This window comes from Sebastes umbrosus, chromosome 24 (genome assembly GCF_015220745.1).
Source record: "Sebastes umbrosus isolate fSebUmb1 chromosome 24, fSebUmb1.pri, whole genome shotgun sequence".
Lineage (NCBI taxonomy): Eukaryota > Metazoa > Chordata > Actinopteri > Perciformes > Sebastidae > Sebastes > Sebastes umbrosus.
The window spans coordinates 16,193,323-16,212,730 of record NC_051292.1 but is presented as its reverse complement, the minus strand read 5'-3'; the positions used below and the strand labels follow the sequence as shown (position 1 = coordinate 16,212,730).

The following is a 19,408-nucleotide window of genomic DNA, read 5'->3' as shown; positions in this document are numbered from 1 at the left end:
CGCATACTTGACGACGTCCCACGCCGTGAACGGCACCGGGGAGGGAGCAGCGGTACTACCGGTTACTACCGGTTATTACTGCTCGTGTGGAACACCTCGGACCCATCACCTCGGACCCATGCTCGGACCGAGTTGGAGCTGAAGGCAACATGGTTGGAAAGATCAGACATGTCCGTCAGAAGCTCCACCAGGAGGCGGTGAAGCTGGACGGGCCCGCCGGCTCGGTGCTCTCTCCCCCGGGCTTAGACAAGCCAACAACTAGCCCCCCACTGCTGGAGAACAACAACAACAACAACAGGGACTCCTCCAGACACCGCACACAGGTCTGATCACTGAACAACGACACAGTGAAGCTCACAATGCAATTACACATCAATCAATGTAGTCAACAAATAAATAGATCCAGCAAAAGCCGTCTTTTTCACACATTTTAGGTAATAACTACTCCCTTATTTCTAGGGTGCATCGTTGCTTTAGTAGACTTACCTCCTTCTGGGGCTGCTGTGTCTCAGAGGATTGAGCAGGTTGTCCACCAATCTGAAGGTCGGTGGTTCGATCCCCGGCTGCCGCTGCTCCGGGTCACATGTCGATGTGTCCTTGAGCAAGACACTTAACCCCAAATTGCCCCCGAAGGCATCGGTGTGCCATCGGTGTGTGAATGAGTATTTAGATCAGATCCTGATGGGCAAAGTTGGCATCTTAGCAGCCTCTACATCAGTGTGTGAATGTGAATGTAGTGACATGTAGTGTAAAGAGTGGTCAGAAGACTAGAAAAGCAAGTATATAAATGTAAGTCCATTTACCAAGTCCATTCTGTTCTAACCCGGGTCAGGCTCCGCAGGCAGTGAGCTGCCTCCCCTCTGGGATCTTTGCTGGTACTAAGATAAGCCCAGAAGTCCTGGTCCAGACTCTGAAGCTAGAGGAACCTCCGGATGGACCCGGAACCCTGACGGTACCTGCTAACAAAGGTAAGACTGTCAGAGTGACGTCAGTCTGTATGTTAGTGTACAGTACAGGTAAGCAATAATACAACAGTTAAATGGGTACTCTGCGAATGTAGTATTGCTAAGTACTCACAAGAGACAGACTAGACAATGATCAACATATGCTGATTTGAAGTCCTTAGTTTGTCAAGTGGAGCTCCAAAAACCCCAGATGGTATATTTCCCATAACAGAACCAGTATAGATTTTGGTTCCCCCCCACCTGCCTGGTCAGGGTCTCTAATCCTCCACACCAGCGGTCAGCCACCTGCGTCTCTGTAGCCCCTCTCCAGTGGCTCCCTGTGGATTTTTAAAAATGGAAATTAATAACTGTTTTTTGTTTATATTTTCATTTTTATTTATCATTGTTGTAGGACTATGGTACGACGGTACAACGGAGTATTAGGGCCACATTGAGGAAAAATAAATCAATATGAGATTTAGAGAATAAAGTCAGAATATTACGAGAATGAAGTCATAATATTATAAAGCAGTAATTTTACGTGTTATTTTCTTTTTTTCTTGTGAAGTGATGGCTTTATTCTAGTAATATTTTGACTTTATTCTATAAATCTCAGATGTTTTTTTCCCTCAATGTGGCCCTAATACTCAGTAGTACATTGTCTCTTTGGCCCTCACTGCATTAGACTTATATACTATATACTTAGACTATAAGCTGTGTTACCTTCATCACAATGATCACATGTTTTGCGGCTCCAGACAGATTTATTATTATTATTATTTTTGCCTAAAATGTCTCTTTTGATAGTAAAGGTTGCTGACCACTGCTCCACACCTTCAGCCTTTCTGTTACCAGCTAGCCTTCCCTCTCTCCGGCAAGGAAATCATTTTTTGTTTTGCTCCGGTTCTAGAATATAAATATAAATAAATAAAAATAGAGAAAACATAAAGAAAAATATAAATAAGAAATATAAATATAACGACAAATAATGTTGCTGAAAAATAATAATATAAATGCATGTATTTATAAAAATGCAAGGATAGTGTAAAATAAGAATATTAGTTTAAATGTTCTATATAAATACATGCAGTGTTAAAGCTGGAGTAAACCAGATTATTGCACAGCTGGATTATTGCACCAATTTATTGTACTGTTAAGTCAGTATTGCACAGTTCGAGATATAATCAATTATGGGGCTATGGCTCCTGATAGGGGTAAAAAAAAAAATATATATATATATATATATATATATATATACATACATACATACATACAATCTAATGATCATATGTACCGTTTTCTAGACTAAACAAGGGTATATTTGATCCTAAATACAATCTATTTACTTTATGTTGTTGACATCTGTATGAAAATAAAGTAGGATAAATTAAATGTCTTATCAGTTTGAGCAGTTATCGGTTATTGTATGGGCCGATCCCTAGTTGAGAGTAACCCGGATGAAGGACACAAAGTCCTGTATATCTTCATAGTATCTGTAATATCTTCTCATTTATGAGCTGAGCTTTGGTGTTATATAGTTTCTGAATATTGAGATCTTGTGACTTTAAAGGTCCCATATTATAGAAAGTGAGACTTTTTATTATAAAGGTTCTATATAAATACTGTGAAAGTATCAAAACGCTCAATCTACTTAGAAATGCACACAAACTGAGCCTTTAAATGAACCGTCACTTCTGTAACGCTGTGATGTCACAACTACACAGTCACCGATAGAAGTGACGCTAAACTCTGTAGTCGACACGCACACAGTGAGTCCCCGGCTGCAGAGACGCTGTGAAGACGGTGACGGGGAAGACCGGACTTGCAGTGGGTCAAAGGTTATTAACAAAGTGGTATTGAAGAGGTGACCAATCAAAGTGTCCCACTTTTTTGTTAGGTTGTACTTGTACTCACAGGAAATGATGCAATACGTGTGCTGATCATACATCCTGAAGATGTGCTTCCAGTGACTATGTAGAGTGGGACTCTGTGTTGTAGCCATGCATTCTCTGGCCACTAGATGGCGGATAAGACTCACGCTTGTCGTCGTCGTGCTGCAGCAGCACCGCAGCTCTCTACAGGAGAGGCTTTCTGGGGTTCCTGTGGCACTAATTAAGGCTGCTGGAACGTCTCCTTCCTTCCTGCTTTTAGATCAGCAGCTTTAAAAGGCTGCCACAGAAATGGAAGAAAACCCATAAGATAATCAAAGAGGAGGAGGAGGAGGAGGAGAGTGGTACAGCAGCATCTCTCTGTGACTGATGGATGTGGGCCTAGTTGCTAAGCACGCCATGCTGCATGAAGCCTCACCAGACTCACACGCTGCTATTTATAGACCAGGCATCGTATAAATTTAGCTCATGCATGAAATCAAGGTTTAGCTGCATCAGTGTTCCCTGGCTTCAAGTGGAAGACACTGATGCTGCTGCTGTGTCACTTTAAGGACGCTTTGACTCTGATGAGAGCCGAACCAACAGGATGTATGAGAGAATGAATTAAGCCATTTTAGGCAAAAAAAAGAAAATGATCTGTCTGGAGCAGAAAAACATTTGATCATTGTGATGAAGGTAACACAGCTTCTAGTCTAAGTATATAGTATATAAGTCTAATGCAGGGCCAAAGAGACAATGTACTACGGAGTATTAGGGCCACATTGACGGAAAGAACATCTGAGATTTACAGAATAAAGTCATAATATTACGAGAATAAAGTCATAATATTACGAGAATACAGTCATAATATTACGAGAATAAAGTCATAACTTAACAAGAAAAACAAGTCGTAATATTACGAGAATAAAGTCATAACTTAACCAGAAAAAAAGTCGTAATATTATGAGAATAAAGTCATAACTTTGCGAGAAACAAAGTCCTAATATTACGAGAATAAAGTCATAACTTTATGAGAAAAAAGGAAATTAAAATTACTACTTTATAATATTATGACTTTATTTTGTAATATTACGACTTTATTCTTGTAATATTATGACTTTATTTTGTAATATTATGACTTTATTCTCATAATATTATGACTTTATTTTGTAATATTATGACTTTATTCTTGTAATATTATGACTTTATTTTGTAATATTACGACATTCGATTTATTTTTTTCCTCAATGTGGTCCTAACACTCCGTCGTACCGTCGTACCATAGACCTACAACAATGATAAATCAAAATGAAAATGTAAAACCCTGTTCCACCTCTCAGTTTCTCCCAGCAAACGTGTGACGTCAGGAAGACGTTCAGCGACGTCAGTCCAGACACACTTTTGGACGTCTGTGGACGTGTAACTCAGGTTGACATCAATAGTTGAACGTTAAAAAGACGTTTAAAAAAAAAAAAAAGACAAAGACGTTCACTCTTTTGGACGTGTCTTTGCTCGGTGGTCTCATAGACGGCCAGTGATGAAAACTAAGTCATCCAAGTGTATGATGACGTCTAGAATAAAAGGTCCGTGTCTGTTGTCCTGAGCCTGTCGAGTAAAGTCCTGACTGGGGAAGCTGATCAGACAGCCCCCCCACGGCCTCTTGACAAAGCGCTCTGTCTGCAGTCTAATTAGAGGTATCGGATCACTAGCGGACCCTGGAGGGAAGACCCCGGCTCCTCTTTATTCTGAGGTCAGCTCCCTACAGACCTCCTCTTCCTCTTCCTCTTCCTCTTCCTCTTCCTCTTCCTCTTCCTCTTCCTCTTCCTCTACCTCTACCTCTTTCTCCTTCTCTCCCTTCCTAACACAGAAAAATCTCCATCATTTCAACTGGATTGTGTCATTTCACCCGTGTTCTCAGTGTTTCTCCTCATCTACTGTTTGGTACTGGTGAAGGCTGATGGGCCAGTTCTCCCCGTTCACAACTGTCACGTTCACTTGCATCATTACAGCACGGCCGCATGCGTCCGAGCATCAGAGCGTGCGATGGAAGTAACGGCTATGTGCATGTGGAACTCCAGTGATGCTGTAGAGATCCAAGATGGCGCTAACTACGGCTGCCTCGGCGATTTGGTGCGCTCTGTTTTTCTAGTTTTTTTGTGTTTCTTTAGTTTTTGGTGGAAGTTCACGGATTGTCTTCTCTAGAGAAGACATCCTTAACCTCAGGGAATCTACCCCAGCAGATCTTTTCCCCAACTTTCTGGCACCTTCAGCAGTTTTAATGCACGTTTTGCTGGGAGCAGTGGCCCTCGGCCGAGCGGCGAAGCGCCGGAGAGGAAAGCGCTCCGGAGCGCTGAATCGCTTCAGACAGAGAGGACTAAAAACTCCTCTGCCTGCGATATTCCTCTCCAACGTGCGCTCACTGTGCAACAAAATGGACGAGTTGCTGCTGATGGTCAGTACCAACAGAGACTTTTCCCTCTCTTCTGTCTTGTGTTTTACTGAGTCGTGGTTGTGTGGAACTATACCGGACTCTGCGCTGCAGCTGCCCGGCTTCCAGCTGTTCCGAGCCGACCGCGACCCGGAGTTATCACACAAGACAAAAGGAGGGGGAATATGTTTCTATATTAACGACGGCTGGTGCAAGGACGTGACAGTGCTTCAGCGGACATGTTCTCCGGATCTGGAATCATTTATTATCAACTCTAAACCATTTTATTCCCCCCGTGAATTCTCCTCCTTCATTCTGGTCGGTGTTTACATCCCGCCTCAGGCTCACGTGGAGCTCGCGCAGCGGCTGCTTGCCGACCAGATACGGGAGGTGGAGAGGAAAAACCCGGACTCTCTTGTTATCGTTCTTGGGGACTTTAACAAAGGGAACTTATCACAGGAACTCCCAAAATACAAACAGTTTGTTAAATGTCCGACCAGAGAGGAGAACACGCTGGACAAGTGCTACTGCAACATCAGAGACGCATATCACGCCGTTCCCCGCGCCGCGCTGGGAAACTCCGACCACGTCTTGGTCCACCTCATCCCCTCTTACAGGCAGAGGGTCAAACTGGCTAGACCGGTTGTGAGGACGACCAAGAAGTGGAGCAGCGAGGCGGTGGAGGATCTGCGTGAGTGCCTGGACTGCACGGACTGGGAGATGTTTAGGACCGCCACTGACAGTCTGGACGAATATGCAGAGGCTGTGACGTCGTATATCAGCTTCTGTGAGGACAGCTGTATACCGACGCGCACCAGGGTTCACTACAACAACGAGAAGCCCTGGTTCACAGCCAAGCTCAAACAGCTTCGTTTGGTTAAGGAAGAGGCATTTAGGAGTGGTGACAGGGAGGGCTTTAAAGAGGCTAAATACGCGTTTGGCAAGGCGGTGAGGGAGGCCAAACAGCAGTATTCAGAGAAACTACAAGAACAGTTCTCAGCCAGTGATTCTGCCTCAGTCTGGAAAGGGCTGAGACAGATCACAAACTATAAGCCCAAACCGTCCCACTCCACGAATGACCTCCGACTGGCAAATGAGCTGAATGAGTTTTACTGCAGATTTGACAGACGTAGTGACGGTCCTGCTGCATCTCCTCTCCCCCCCGCCATCAGCCATCAGCAATCAACACAAGCACCCCCCAGCTTTCTCCACAAGCACCCAGCCTGTGCACACCCCTCCCCCCCTTCACACCTCTGTCCATCCAAGAGGAGGAAGTCAACAGGCTCTTCAAAGGACAAAACCCCCGCAAAGCAGCCGGCCCAGACTCTGTCTCACCTGCAACCCTGAAACACTGTGCAGACCAGTTGTCTCCAGTGTTTACAGGGATTTTCAACACGTCCCTGGAAAGCTGCAGGGTGCCGTCCTGCTTCAAAGCCTCCACCATCATCCCGGTCCCCAAGAAGCCAAGGATCACAGGTCTTCAGGACTACAGACCCGTCGCTCTGACCTCTGTGATAATGAAGACCTTTGAACGACTTGTGCTCCAACACCTAAAGACAATAACCAACAGCTGGACCCACTGCAGTTCGCCTACAGACCTAACAGATCTGTAGACGACGCAGTAAATTTAGCCCTTCATTACATTCTCCAGCATCTGGACTCCCCTGGCTCCTATGCCAGGATGCTGTTTGTGGACTTCAGTTCCGCATTCAACACCATCAGCCCAGCTCTGCTACAGGACAAGCTTTCCCTGCTGAGCGTGCCTGACTCCACCTGCAGGTGGATCACTGACTTTCTATCTGACAGGAGTCAGCACGTAAGGCTGGGGAAGCAAGTCTCCGACACCCAGACCATCAGCACCGGTGCCCCCCAAGGCTGCGTTCTCTCCCCACTGCTCTTCTCCCTGTACACCAACGGCTGCACCTCCAGACACCAATCTGTCAAGCTCCTTAAGTTTGCAGACGACACCACCCTCATCGGCCTCATCTCCGAGGGTGACGAGTCTGCCTACAGATGGGAGGTTGACCATCTGGCATCCTGGTGCAGCCAGAACCACATGGAGCTGAACGCCCTGAAGACAGTGGAGATGGCAGTGGACTTCAGGAGGAACTCAGCCCCGCTCCCCCCCCCCTCATCCTGCGCGGCTCCCCAGTCAACATGGCGGAGTCGTTCCGTTTCCTGGGCACGACCATCGCCCAGGACCTCAAGTGGGAGCTAAACATCAGCTCCCTCACCAGTAAGGCCCAGCAGAGGATGTACTTCCTGAGGCAGTTGAAGAAATTCAACCTGCCACAGTCCATGATGGTGCACTTTTACTCGGCCATCATCGAGTCCATCCTCACCTCCTCCATCACCGTCTGGTTCGCCGCTGCCACCGCCAGGGACAAGGCCAGGCTGCAGCGGGTCATCCGTGCTGCAGAGAAGGCGATCGGCTGCAACCTTCCCTCCCTCCAGGAGCTGTACACCTCCAGGACCTTAAGGAGGGTAGGGAAGATTGTGGCCGACCCCTCCCATCCTGGACACCATCTTTTTCAGACTATGCCATCTGGCAGGAGGTTAAGGTTCATCAGGACCAAAACCTCACGTCACAAAAACAGTTTCTTCCCCATGGCAGTGGGGCTCTCCAACAGCCCATCCGCCCCCCTGTGACTGTCTCTCCCTCACACACAAACTACTGCCCCCCCCCCCCCTCTGCCGACACTGTCTCTCCCCCCTCTCTCAATATTTGCACTATCTTTATATCATGTTTATAGCTTATTTGTAATTTGTAAATTGTACATTTTTATTATTTTATTCTAACGTTTTTATCTATTCTTTTGTTTTTATCTATTCTTTTGTTATTATACAGTTTGTCTCGCACCAATAATGCCAAAGAAAATTCCTAGTGTATACCTCTTACACCTGGCAATAAACACCATTCTGATTCTGATTCTGATTCTGAGATGAAAACCAGATCATTCTTTGGTTTAAAAAAAACGCCGTCAAACCCAAGGAAACATCCCAGAGTGATTATCAAAAGAGTCTATCCAAAAGGTCAGCAACCTTTACTATCAAAATAAAATAAAAAATAATCTGTCTGGAACCGCAAAACATGTGATCATTGTGATGAAGGTAACACAGTTTATAGTCTAAGTATATAGTATATAAGTCTGATGCAGTGAGGGCCAAAGAGACAATGTACTACGGAGTATTAGGGCCACATTGAGGGAAAAAACATCTGAGGTTTACAGAATAAAGTCACAATATTACGAGAAAAAAGTCATAACTTTACGAGAAAAAAAATCGTAATATTACGTGAATAAATTCATAACTTTACGAGGAAAAAAGTCCTAATATTACGAGAATAAAGTCCTTACTTTACAAGAAAAACAAGTTGTAATATTGCGAGAATAAAGTCATAACTTTACGAAGGAAAAAGTCGTAATATTACGAGAATAAAGTCATAACTTTAGGAGAATAAAGTCATAATATTATGAGAATAAAGTCATAACTTAGCGAGAAAAAAAGTCGTAATACTACGAGAATAAAGTCATAACTTTACGAGAAAAAAAAGCTGTAATATTATGAGAATAAAGTCATAACTTTAGGAGAATAAAGTCATATTACGAGAATAAAGTCATAACTTTACGAGAAAAAGTCGGAATATTACAAGAATGAAGTCATAACTCTTCTCGTAATATTATGACTATATTTTCTAAATCTCAGATGTATTTATTTCCCTCAATGTGGCCCTAATACTCCGTCGTACCGTCGTACCATAGACCTACAACAATGATGAATAACAATGAAAATGTAAACAAAAAACAGTTATTCATTTCCATTTTGAAGAATCCACAGGGAGCCACTGGAGAGGAGCTACAGAGACACAGGTTGCTGAACTCTGGTTTATAAGTATAGCCATATATCTATATTTAATGCACAGTATCTGTCTGGTACCATGTGTCGGTTGAGTATGATGCTACAGAGAACCCTTCTAAAGTGACAGTAACGCGTCCTTTTCTGTTGTTTTCATCAGAAGTGTAACAGCACATTAGTTTGATCGATCCAGGATTATAAAGGTCAGACTGATTCCATGCACATGTATTGATCTGTATCATGGGCTGAACTGCGTATGCATGAACTCCAATGGTCATGTTGTCTGTGTTGTTGGCGCTCACTAAAGTGTTCATTTGACCACGAGGACAGAAGGCTTGTTATTGGCTAGCGGTGGGATGACTTCACGCCTCCTTGAAATAAAAGTCATGACATTCACGCCTCATTGGGAAAAGAGGCCTCTGCAGTCATATTTCACTGTCAACACATTACACCTTATTCCTGCATTATGACACAGAGGATCTGAGAGGAGCTGCTGAAAATATGAATAAACTAAAAACTCATCTATTTAGACTGGCTTTCATGTAGTGTTTTAAATAATGACTGATTTATTTGACTTCACGATGTCTCTGATAGGATGCTGGAAATCAAACATTTTTACTGGATTCATTTAGAGGTTTTCTAAAGTAAAAGTCCCTAGAAGTGTATGATTCAACTTTTTCCCATGGTTTAGTGAAGTTAACAAAAATCACAATAAATCGTAATATTGAATTGCAAAGTGCAAATGTACTACGGAGTATTAGGGTCAGATTGAGGGGAAAAAATCTGAGATTTACAGAATAAAGTCATAACTTAACGAGAAAAAAGTCTTAATATTACGAGAATAAAATCATAACATTACGATAAAAAAAGTCTTAATATTAAGAGAATAAAGTCATAACTTAACGAGAAAAAAGTCTTAATATTACGAGAATAAAATCATAACATTACGATAAAAAAAGTCTTAATATTAAGAGAATAAAGTCATAACTTAACGAGAAAAAAGTCTTAATATTACGAGAATAAAATCATAACATTACGATAAAAAAAGTCTTAATATTACGAGAATAAAATCATAACATTACGATAAAAAGTCTTAATATTACGAGAATAAAGTCATAACATTATGATAAAAAAAGTCTTAATATTACGAGAATAAAGTCATAACTTAACGAGAAAAAAGTCTTAATATTACGAGAATAAAGTCATAACATGAAATGTTTTGCGGCTCCAGACAGATGTTGGGCTCTTTTCATAGTAAAGGTTGATGAACCCCTGGACTAGTGTTTACAAAAGAGATGCATTAATATTATTTATTTCAAACAATAAGAATAAATGGAACCTAAAGCCTTGCAGTAGGTTTCTTCTTCCCTCTTCTCCGTCATCTGCTAACCCACACTTGCTCTATGCAACTACTATCTACCTACTCCTCTCTAAAGTGTCACTACTGTGTGTGCCCCCCCCTCCCAGAAGGAGTCTGAGCAGGGTGTACAGTGTGGGGTGTTGGCCTCCAGCCAGCCAGCCGTAATCACAGCTATCCATTTCATCTAACAGCGGGAAGATGATGCTCCCAGTGGGAGCGGAGTGGTGGTAAAGCACCCCCCACCCCCTCAATTTCCCCACCTCTACCCACATTGTAGTCAGCAGCAGATGCCTATCTTTGCCTGTTCTCTTAGTGCAAACAGCAGCAGAAGCAGTGCGCTGCGGTGGCAGATAAAGGCCTGCCAGGATCTAACGGTAGATAACGGGCCTGTCTGAACACACCGGTCTCAGTGGGAGGACTGTAATCACACAGCATCTATACCATGGAAGATGAAGCTCATTAAAGGAAAACTCACTTCTCATTTACCTCTACAAGCTCTAAAAACAAGACTAAACTTGGTTCATCCCTGAATGTGTTTAACTCTTGTATCCATGCTAGGAGTATGGCTCTAGAAAAGGCAGCGGCTGAAATATCTCAACAAATACTGGATGGATTTCTATGAAATGTTGTACAGACGTTCATGTTTCCCAGAGGATGAATCCTGCTGAGTTAAATGATCCTCTGACTTTTCCTCTGGCAACAGATGTTCATGCTACCTTCATGGTGAAGTGTAATATCTGCTGATCCTTCGACTCTTCATCTAGACCAGAGGTCAGCAACCTGCGTCTCTGTAGCTCCTCTCCAGTGGCTCCCTGTGGATTCTTCAAAATGGAAATGAATAACTGTTTTTGTTTACATTTTCATTTTTACTTATCATTGTTGTAGGTCTATGGTACGACGGTACGACGGAGTATTAGGGCCACATTGAGGAAAAAAAAAAAAATCTGAGATTTAGAGAATAAAGTCATAATATTATAAAGTAGTAATTTTACGTGTCACATTATGACTTTATTCTCATAATATCTCGTTAAGTTCTGACTTTATCTCGTAATATCACTACTTTGTTTCTCGTTAAGTTATGACTTTATCCTCGTAATATTACAACCTTTTTCTCGTAAAGTTATGACTTTATCCTCGTAATATTACAACTTTTTTTCTCGTAATGTTATGACTTTATTCTCGTAATATTACGACTTTTTTTCTCGTAATGTTATGACTTTATTCACGTACTATTACGACTTTTTTCTCGTAAACTTATGACTTCTTTCTTGTAATATTCCAACTTTTTTTCTCGTTAAGTTATGACTTTATTCTCGTAATATTACGACTTTGTTTCTCGTAAAGTTATGACTTTATTCTCGTGATATTATTTTTTTTTTCTCGGAAAGTTATGACTTTATTCTCGTAATATTACAACTTTTTTTCTCGTAAAGTTATGACTTTATTCTCGTAATATTATTTTTTTTTTCTCGGAAAGTTATGACTTTATTCCCGTAATATTATTTTTTTTTTCTCGTAAAGTTATGACTTTATTCCCGTAATATTATTTTTTTTTTCTCGGAAAGTTATGACTTTATTCTCGTAATATTACAACTTTTTTTTCCTCGGAAAGTTATGACTTTATTCTCGTAATATTACGACTTTTTTTCTCGTTAAGTTATGACTTTATTCTCGTAATATTATGACTTTTTCTTGTTAAGTTATGACTATATTCTCGTAATATTCTGACTTTATTCTGTAAATCTCAGATGTTTTTTCCCTCAATGTGGCCCTAATACTCTGTAGTACATTGTCTCTTTGGCCCTCACTGCATTAGATTTATATACTATATTCTTAGACTATAAGCTGTGTTACCTTCATCACAATGATCAAATGTTTTGCGGCTCAAGACAGATTTTTTATTTTTTTGCCTAAAATAGCTCTTTTGATAGTAAAGCTTGCTGACCCCTGGTCTAGCACCATCATCAAGTCAACATCGGTGGTCAACTCCAGGTTCCCTTAAAGGGACTGTATGTACATTTTTATACATATAAGTGTTTTTTTTGTTGCCAAAGTGTGAACAGGTTGTAACCTAATCTAAAAAATGAGACCTCCCGCAGCTTTCTGGGTTTCTTCTCTCAGCCTGTAGACTGCTTTTGATGTGAAGAATGCAGGCCGTTCTTTTCCGGGAAAATCCAACAAATGTGATGTCATGCTCGTGGGACAATAAGGAGCAGTAAAGTCCAGTAGAAGGCTGCTGAGCACACAGCTTTCATGTGTCCTTAACACTTTTATGAATTTGCACTCTCTCTTTCTCTCTCTCTCTTTTCCCAGGCCCAGAAGAGAAGAAAGTCCAGTCAAAGAAAGAGAAGATGAAGGAGAGGAGGGACAGATGGCTCAACAGTGAGTTTATATCAACCCTTTAGGAGGAATGTACTGGATGTAGAGATGTCCCCATATACCACAACCCAAACCAGTGAAATTCCACCATTCTCCATAAAAATTCAACACCACGGTTAAAACCAAAAGTAGAGCAATAAACCCCAACATCCACTCCGTTGTCGTTAGGAAGTTAAACAGGTCATAATTCCCTCTCTAATATCTATTTCATATTGCTGTGAAAACATCTCCTTCAAACGACTGGATTTATTCAAGTTTCTCACCAAAAACTACCGTTTTCTATGAGCAGAATGCGCATTTTAATCGTCGATATCGCAGGCGATCAGGTTTATTTAAGTGTGGGAAGTCAGAATCGTAATTGCGATTAATATTTGATTAATTGTGCAGCCTTAGTTTCAGTCTGTGGTTGAAATCTTCTCTGAAACGAAATAAAGAAAACGAAGAATGGTCTTTGAGTTTGGGGCTTTTTGGCTGAAGGTCCATCTTTGGGTCACTCTGTAATTAGAAGTCGACTACCAGCAGCATCGCGCCGCCATCATCTCCCATAATTGCGACCGGGCCTGTAACCGTACCCCGCTGCTGAGCCAATCAATTCCCGGGTAACACAACACGTATCCTGTTCAGGCGTATAATTAGGTGCTAATGGCTGTGTGAAACCCAAGAGCGGCTCCATGGACGACAGTTTTCAGGAATTAGAGAAAAATTAGAAAGAAATCTGACCTGTTTTCAGATGATGGACGGTAGAGTTTGACAGGGGGGGGGGTTTACAGCCTAATAGCAGTAATCAAAGGTCATGTGATGGTACATAGTTGCTCTACAACGTCTTGTCATTTTAGTTATTGTCATAGCATTTGATTTATTGATTGCTGTCAGGATGTAATGAGAATTTCAACAAGTAGAGCAAAGAAATGTTTGAGTTTTCAGATATTACTCATTTGTTTTCTCCATTAGTGAATACCACTGAGTGTTTTCTAATTTATTAGAGGATGACAAAAGCAGTTTTTTATTTAAGAAAAAGAATATTATAACACAGAGCATTTTCACTTTTCTCCCACCCCACACTGCCTAGACAAAATAACATAGAATAACATGACTACACAGGGAATGATGGTTCAAAATTAAGTAATAAAATAAAAAAAAAAAAAGATCAATAAATAAAAAATAAAATAAACAATAATGTAAATAACCAAAAGCAAAATAAATAAAACAAAGATAAAATAAAAGTAAATAAATAAAAGATTAAACACATAATTAATGAAAATTAATAAAATAAATAATAAAATGTAATTAATCAAATAAAACATGCATACAGAATACACATACAAAAGGAGTAACCTTTTTTATTTTGGTAATATTTTTATTTAAGAAAAATAATATTATTCACAGATCTTTAACAGAGATAGATAAAAATAGAAAATAATGTAAATAACCAAAAGCAAAATAAATAAATAACACAAAAATAAATAAATAAAAGATAAAAAGCCAGCAAACACATCATTATTTAAACTTAATAAAATAAATACTAGAATTAAATTAATAAAATAAAATAAAAAATTATGTAAATAACCAAAAGTAAAATAAATAAATAAAACAAAAGTAAATAAATAAAAGATTTTAAAAAAGCCAGTAAACACATAATTAATAAAATAAATAAAATAATGTAAATAACCAAAAGCTAAATAAATAAATAAATAAAACAAAAATAAAATAAAAGTAAATGAATAAAAGCAAACACATAATTAATAACATAAATAATTAAATTAAATTAATAAAATAAAACATACATACAGAATACACATACAAAAGCAGTTACTTTTTTTATTTTGGTAATATTTTTATTTAAGAAAAATTATATTATTCACAGATCTTTAACACAGTATTTTCACTTTTCTCCCACCCCCCACTGCCTAGAAAAAATAACATGGAATAACATATTTAGACAGGGAATGATGGCTCAAAATTAAGATAAATAAATAAAAAATAAATAAAAATAGAAAATAATGTAAATAACCAAAAGCAAAATAAATAAATAAAACAAAATTAAAATAAAGAAAAGATAAAAAGCCAGCAAACACATAATTATTTAAACTTAATAAAATAAATACTAGAATTAAATTAATAAAATAAAATAAAAAATTATGTAAATAACCAAAAGTAAAATAAATAAATAAAACAAAAGTAAATAAATAAAAGATTTTAAAAAAGCCAGTAAACACATAATTAATAAAATAAATAAAATAATGTAAATAACCAAAAGCTAAATAAATAAATAAATAAAACAAAAATAAAATAAAAGTAAATGAATAAAAGCAAACACATAATTAATAACATAAATAATTAAATTAAATTAATAAAATAAAACATACATACAGAATACACATACAAAAGCAGTTACTTTTTTTATTTTGGTAATATTTTTATTTAAGAAAAATTATATTATTCACAGATCTTTAACACAGTATTTTCACTTTTCTCCCACCCCCCACTGCCTAGAAAAAATAACATGGAATAACATATCTAGACAGGGAATGATGGCTCAAAATTAAGATAAATAAATAAAAAATAAATAAAAATAGAAAATAATGTAAATAACCAAAAGCAAAATAAATAAATAAAACAAAATTAAAATAAAGAAAAGATAAAAAGCCAGCAAACACATAATTATTTAAACTTAATAAAATAAATACTAGAATTAAATTAATAAAATAAAATAAAAAATTATGTAAATAACCAAAAGTAAAATAAATAAATAAAACAAAGATAAAACAAAAGTAAATAAATAAAAGATAAAAAAAGCCAGTAAACACATAATTTATAAAATAAATACTAGAATTAAATTAATAAAATAAAATAAAAAATCATTTAAATAACTGAAAGCAAAATAAATAAATAAATAAATAAAACAAAGATAAAATAAAAGTAAATGAATAAAAGCAAACACATAATTAATAACATAAATAATTAAATTAAATTAATAAAATAAAACATACATACAGAATACACATACAAAAGCAGTAACTTAACCATTCCTGTCTCAGACTAGTCCGTCCATGAGCTCTGCATTCTGTAGATATTAGTGTCCATTAGAATATAGACTGTATTAGTAATATGGTTTTAGCAGCTTTGTATGAACTCTAGCATCAGGCTGTCATTGCTTCAGACTGACACCCCCCAATCTGCTTCCTCAGAGATCAGCTCCATTAAACAGGCCAAGGAGCAGCAGGCGGCCGAGGCGCGGAGGCAGGCCACGCCCGTGGTGGGGGACATGAGGCCGCTGGCTGACGCCCTGCCGGAGCTCTGCCAGCTCGTCGCCCCCGCCGCCGCCACAGCCCCCGCCGCTCGCCGCAAGAGCAGGAAGAACAAAGTGTAAGTGCCGAGGTGACCTCTGGTAGGCATCAAGTGTTGTCCTCCGTAATTATCCCGTTTCTTCTGTCCTTGAGAGGAGTGAATCTGATCCTAGCGCAGCGCATACAGCAGCCAGACTGATGAGCCTCCAGCTGTTTCATACCATCACAAATATTCTAAATATTACCATTTCACTTTGTTATTGTCATCTATAGTTGTTATTTGCAACAACAAAAAAACACAAAATTCAAATGATTAGGAAATAAATGATTGTATTTTAATATAAATATTGAATATAATATAATAAAATATAGTTAGTTCACAGGATTATTTCTTATTTGACCAAACATTCGGAGCATGTTACGAGGCCAGTGTTTATGGAAACAGATTAAATCATGTTTATAGGGTCCAAATAGAAAGCAGATGAACAGCTCATCACTGACCAGCTCCATCCCTGTAGGTTGGGTTAGGGTTCCCATGGAACGTCCTATTATTATGTCCTAGTCCTGCATGTTAACAATGTCCCCGTCTTTGTCCCTGTCTCATCCCTCCAGGCCGGTGAAGAGGCCCGAGCCAACAGATTTCAGTCAGATGAAACAGTCACAGAAACGCAAACTCCTGTAAGCTGCTTCTCATATTATTATAACAATAGTATCATTCATATTACATGTATCACCCTCTTTCCTTTACAAACGTGTGTGTTTTGTCCTTATCGTAGGGAAACGGAGAGCAGCCGGTTCAGCGATGCAGTAAAGACCCTCTCAGCTAAAATGAACCCTCTGGTTGATATCGGTGAGCAGCTGAGGAAGAGGATGAGGCAGGAAGAAGAGCAAGGTCCCAGCTAACAGCAGCAGCTCAACTCTTCCTCAGACGTCAACCCAACCCGGGAACATACCCGGTACCCGTCACTCCTCTCAACCACTGACTGTAACAGTTTCCTCTCAGTTTTACTATCCATGTCTCCTCCTCACTAATAAATGACAGAACATTTAACCATCAGCTAAAGTTTCACTTTCATTTATTTGCACACATAAAACAGCACAAATCCAGTCAATGAAAAAAACAAACGAGAAATGTGTCAGGAGAGGTCAAGAAGCCAGAGGCTTTTACAAAGGATAATAATATTGGTAATATTTTTATTTAAGAAAAATAATATTATTCACAGATATTTAACACAGAGCATTTTCACTTTTCTCCCACCCACCCACTGCCTAGACAAAATAACATAGAATAACATATCTACACAGGGAATGATGGCTCAAAATTAAGTAATAATTAAAAAAAAAAAATTAAATAAAAAATTATGTAAATAACCAAAAGCTAAGTAAATAAATAAAACAAAGATAAACTAAAACTAAATAAATAAAAGATAAAAAAAAAGCCAGCAAACACAAAATTAATCAAATAGATACTAACATTAAATTAATAAAATAAAACATACATACAGAATACATACACATACAAAAGCAGTATCTTTTTTTTGGTAATATTTTTATTTAAGGAAAAGAATATTATTCACAGATATTTAACACAGAGCATTTTCACTTTTCTCCCACCCACCCACTGCCTAGACAAAATAACATAGAATAACATATCTACACAGGGAATGATGGCTCAAAATTAAGTAATAAGATTTAAAACAAAAATATATATATATATATATATATATATATATATAAATAATGTAATTGAGCAAAAGCAAAATAAATAAATAAATAAAACACAAATAAAATAAAAGCAAATTAATACTAACACATCATTTAAAACAACAAGAAGCACACAAAATGAGCAGAAAAACTAACCAACCAGTGGAAAACAATCCAATAAAAACACTGAAATACATTAAAAAACAGTACAGAGAAAAAAATAAAATAAAACACATCAAAAGATAATTAGACATCATGAATTATGATGATAATGTTCTAAGGATAACAAGCTCTTGATAACGTGTATTTTGGTGTTCCATATTCATACACCCCGATATCTGAGAGAGTACCGGCCATGTTTTGGTGAAGATGATTAACCTGTTTAGTATTATGTGAATGAATTTGAGAATTAGATTTAAAGAAGTTGCTAAACGATGATGGTAGAGAAGAAGGCAAGAACATATATTTAGATATAAACACATATTTATGCCATAAACTGAAAGAAGTGGAGCAGAGGCCTCCTTAGAGTTTGACACAGTCGCTGATCTTACAAATCGTTTTTACAACAAATAACGTTTATAAAGATTGGAGGAGTATGTCCCAAACAATATTACCATAAATCAAATAGGGATAAATCATGGAATAACACAAAGCTTCTATGTGTATTTTCTTTATGTTGCATTTCCACTGCGGCTCATAACGTGATAAGAATCAACTGGTGCCTCGTTTCTATCGACACCTCCACCATCATCCCCACTCGTCTATTTTCAGGATTTTCTCGTCGTGCTGCACTGAGAATAAGATCAGCTCCAACACGCCGTGACTCATCAGCAGTAATAACCATAGCAACGGCACTGATCCATGTAAATGAACATCTTGTCGGGGCGCCGCTGAGCCACCAGCTGAATGAAAATATTGTCAAACTCTCGTCAGTCAGCACATCAACATGTTATGGACTATTTTCATATAGTTCAATATTTGTTGGTACAGAAGACATTATCTCACACTTTGACTTTTCTCATAATACTATAAACGTTCTCATTATGTTCTGAATTTCATAATAGTGTCTCACAATTGTGTAATCATGTCTTATAATTATGAGATACTATAAGAAACTTCATAATTAAGTATTACTGTAAGTAAAAGTAGTAATGCCGTGCTGTAAAAATATTCCATTATAAGTAAATGTCCTGCTTATGTAAAGGTATGTAAGTATTATCTGGAAAATGTACTTAAAGTATCAATAGCAAAATGACTGTGTTATTAAATATAGCGTAAAAAGTAGAATATTTCTCTCTGAAATGTAGTGGAGTAAAAGTACTGTAGAGTCATTATTGGAGGTGCAAATAAAAGCGACATGTTCAGTGACTAGAATATGAAGTTATCCAGTTGATCTGGTCTCGTGAACCCGTCTGCTCCGTTCATAGAAGAAGATGTGGAAGAGACAAAGCTGCTCCATGCGTAGAAGAAGATGTGGAAGAGATGAAGCTATTGCGTGGATAGAAGAAGATGTGGAAGAGACGAAGCTGCTCCGTGGATAGAAGAAGATGTGGAAGAGACGAAGCTGCTTCGTGGATAGAAGA

General features: G+C 38.4%; 1 protein-coding gene across 1 annotated transcript; it reads left to right on the top strand.

Moving 5' to 3' along the window:
• Nucleotides 1-4: 4 nt before the first annotated feature.
• fam207a (family with sequence similarity 207 member A) lies at nt 5-17,178 on the top strand. Its single transcript, XM_037762483.1, has 6 exons — nt 5-323; nt 833-968; nt 12,769-12,837; nt 16,023-16,200; nt 16,734-16,799; nt 16,898-17,178. Exons 1-6 carry the CDS (start codon nt 150-152, stop codon nt 17,022-17,024), a joined length of 750 nt encoding a protein of 249 aa, XP_037618411.1. The 5' UTR covers nt 5-149; the 3' UTR covers nt 17,025-17,178.
• The last annotated feature ends 2,230 nt before the right edge of the window (nt 17,179-19,408 follow it).

Coding starts and splice junctions, on each gene's coding strand:
- fam207a (XM_037762483.1), top strand. CDS start 150: ATGGTTGGAAAGATCAGACATGTCCGTCAGAAGCTCCACCAGGAGGCG. Junction 324..832: donor CCTCCAGACACCGCACACAG/GTCTGATCACTG, acceptor AACCCGGGTCAG/GCTCCGCAGGCAGTGAGCTG. Junction 12,838..16,022: donor GAGGGACAGATGGCTCAACA/GTGAGTTTATAT, acceptor CTGCTTCCTCAG/AGATCAGCTCCATTAAACAG.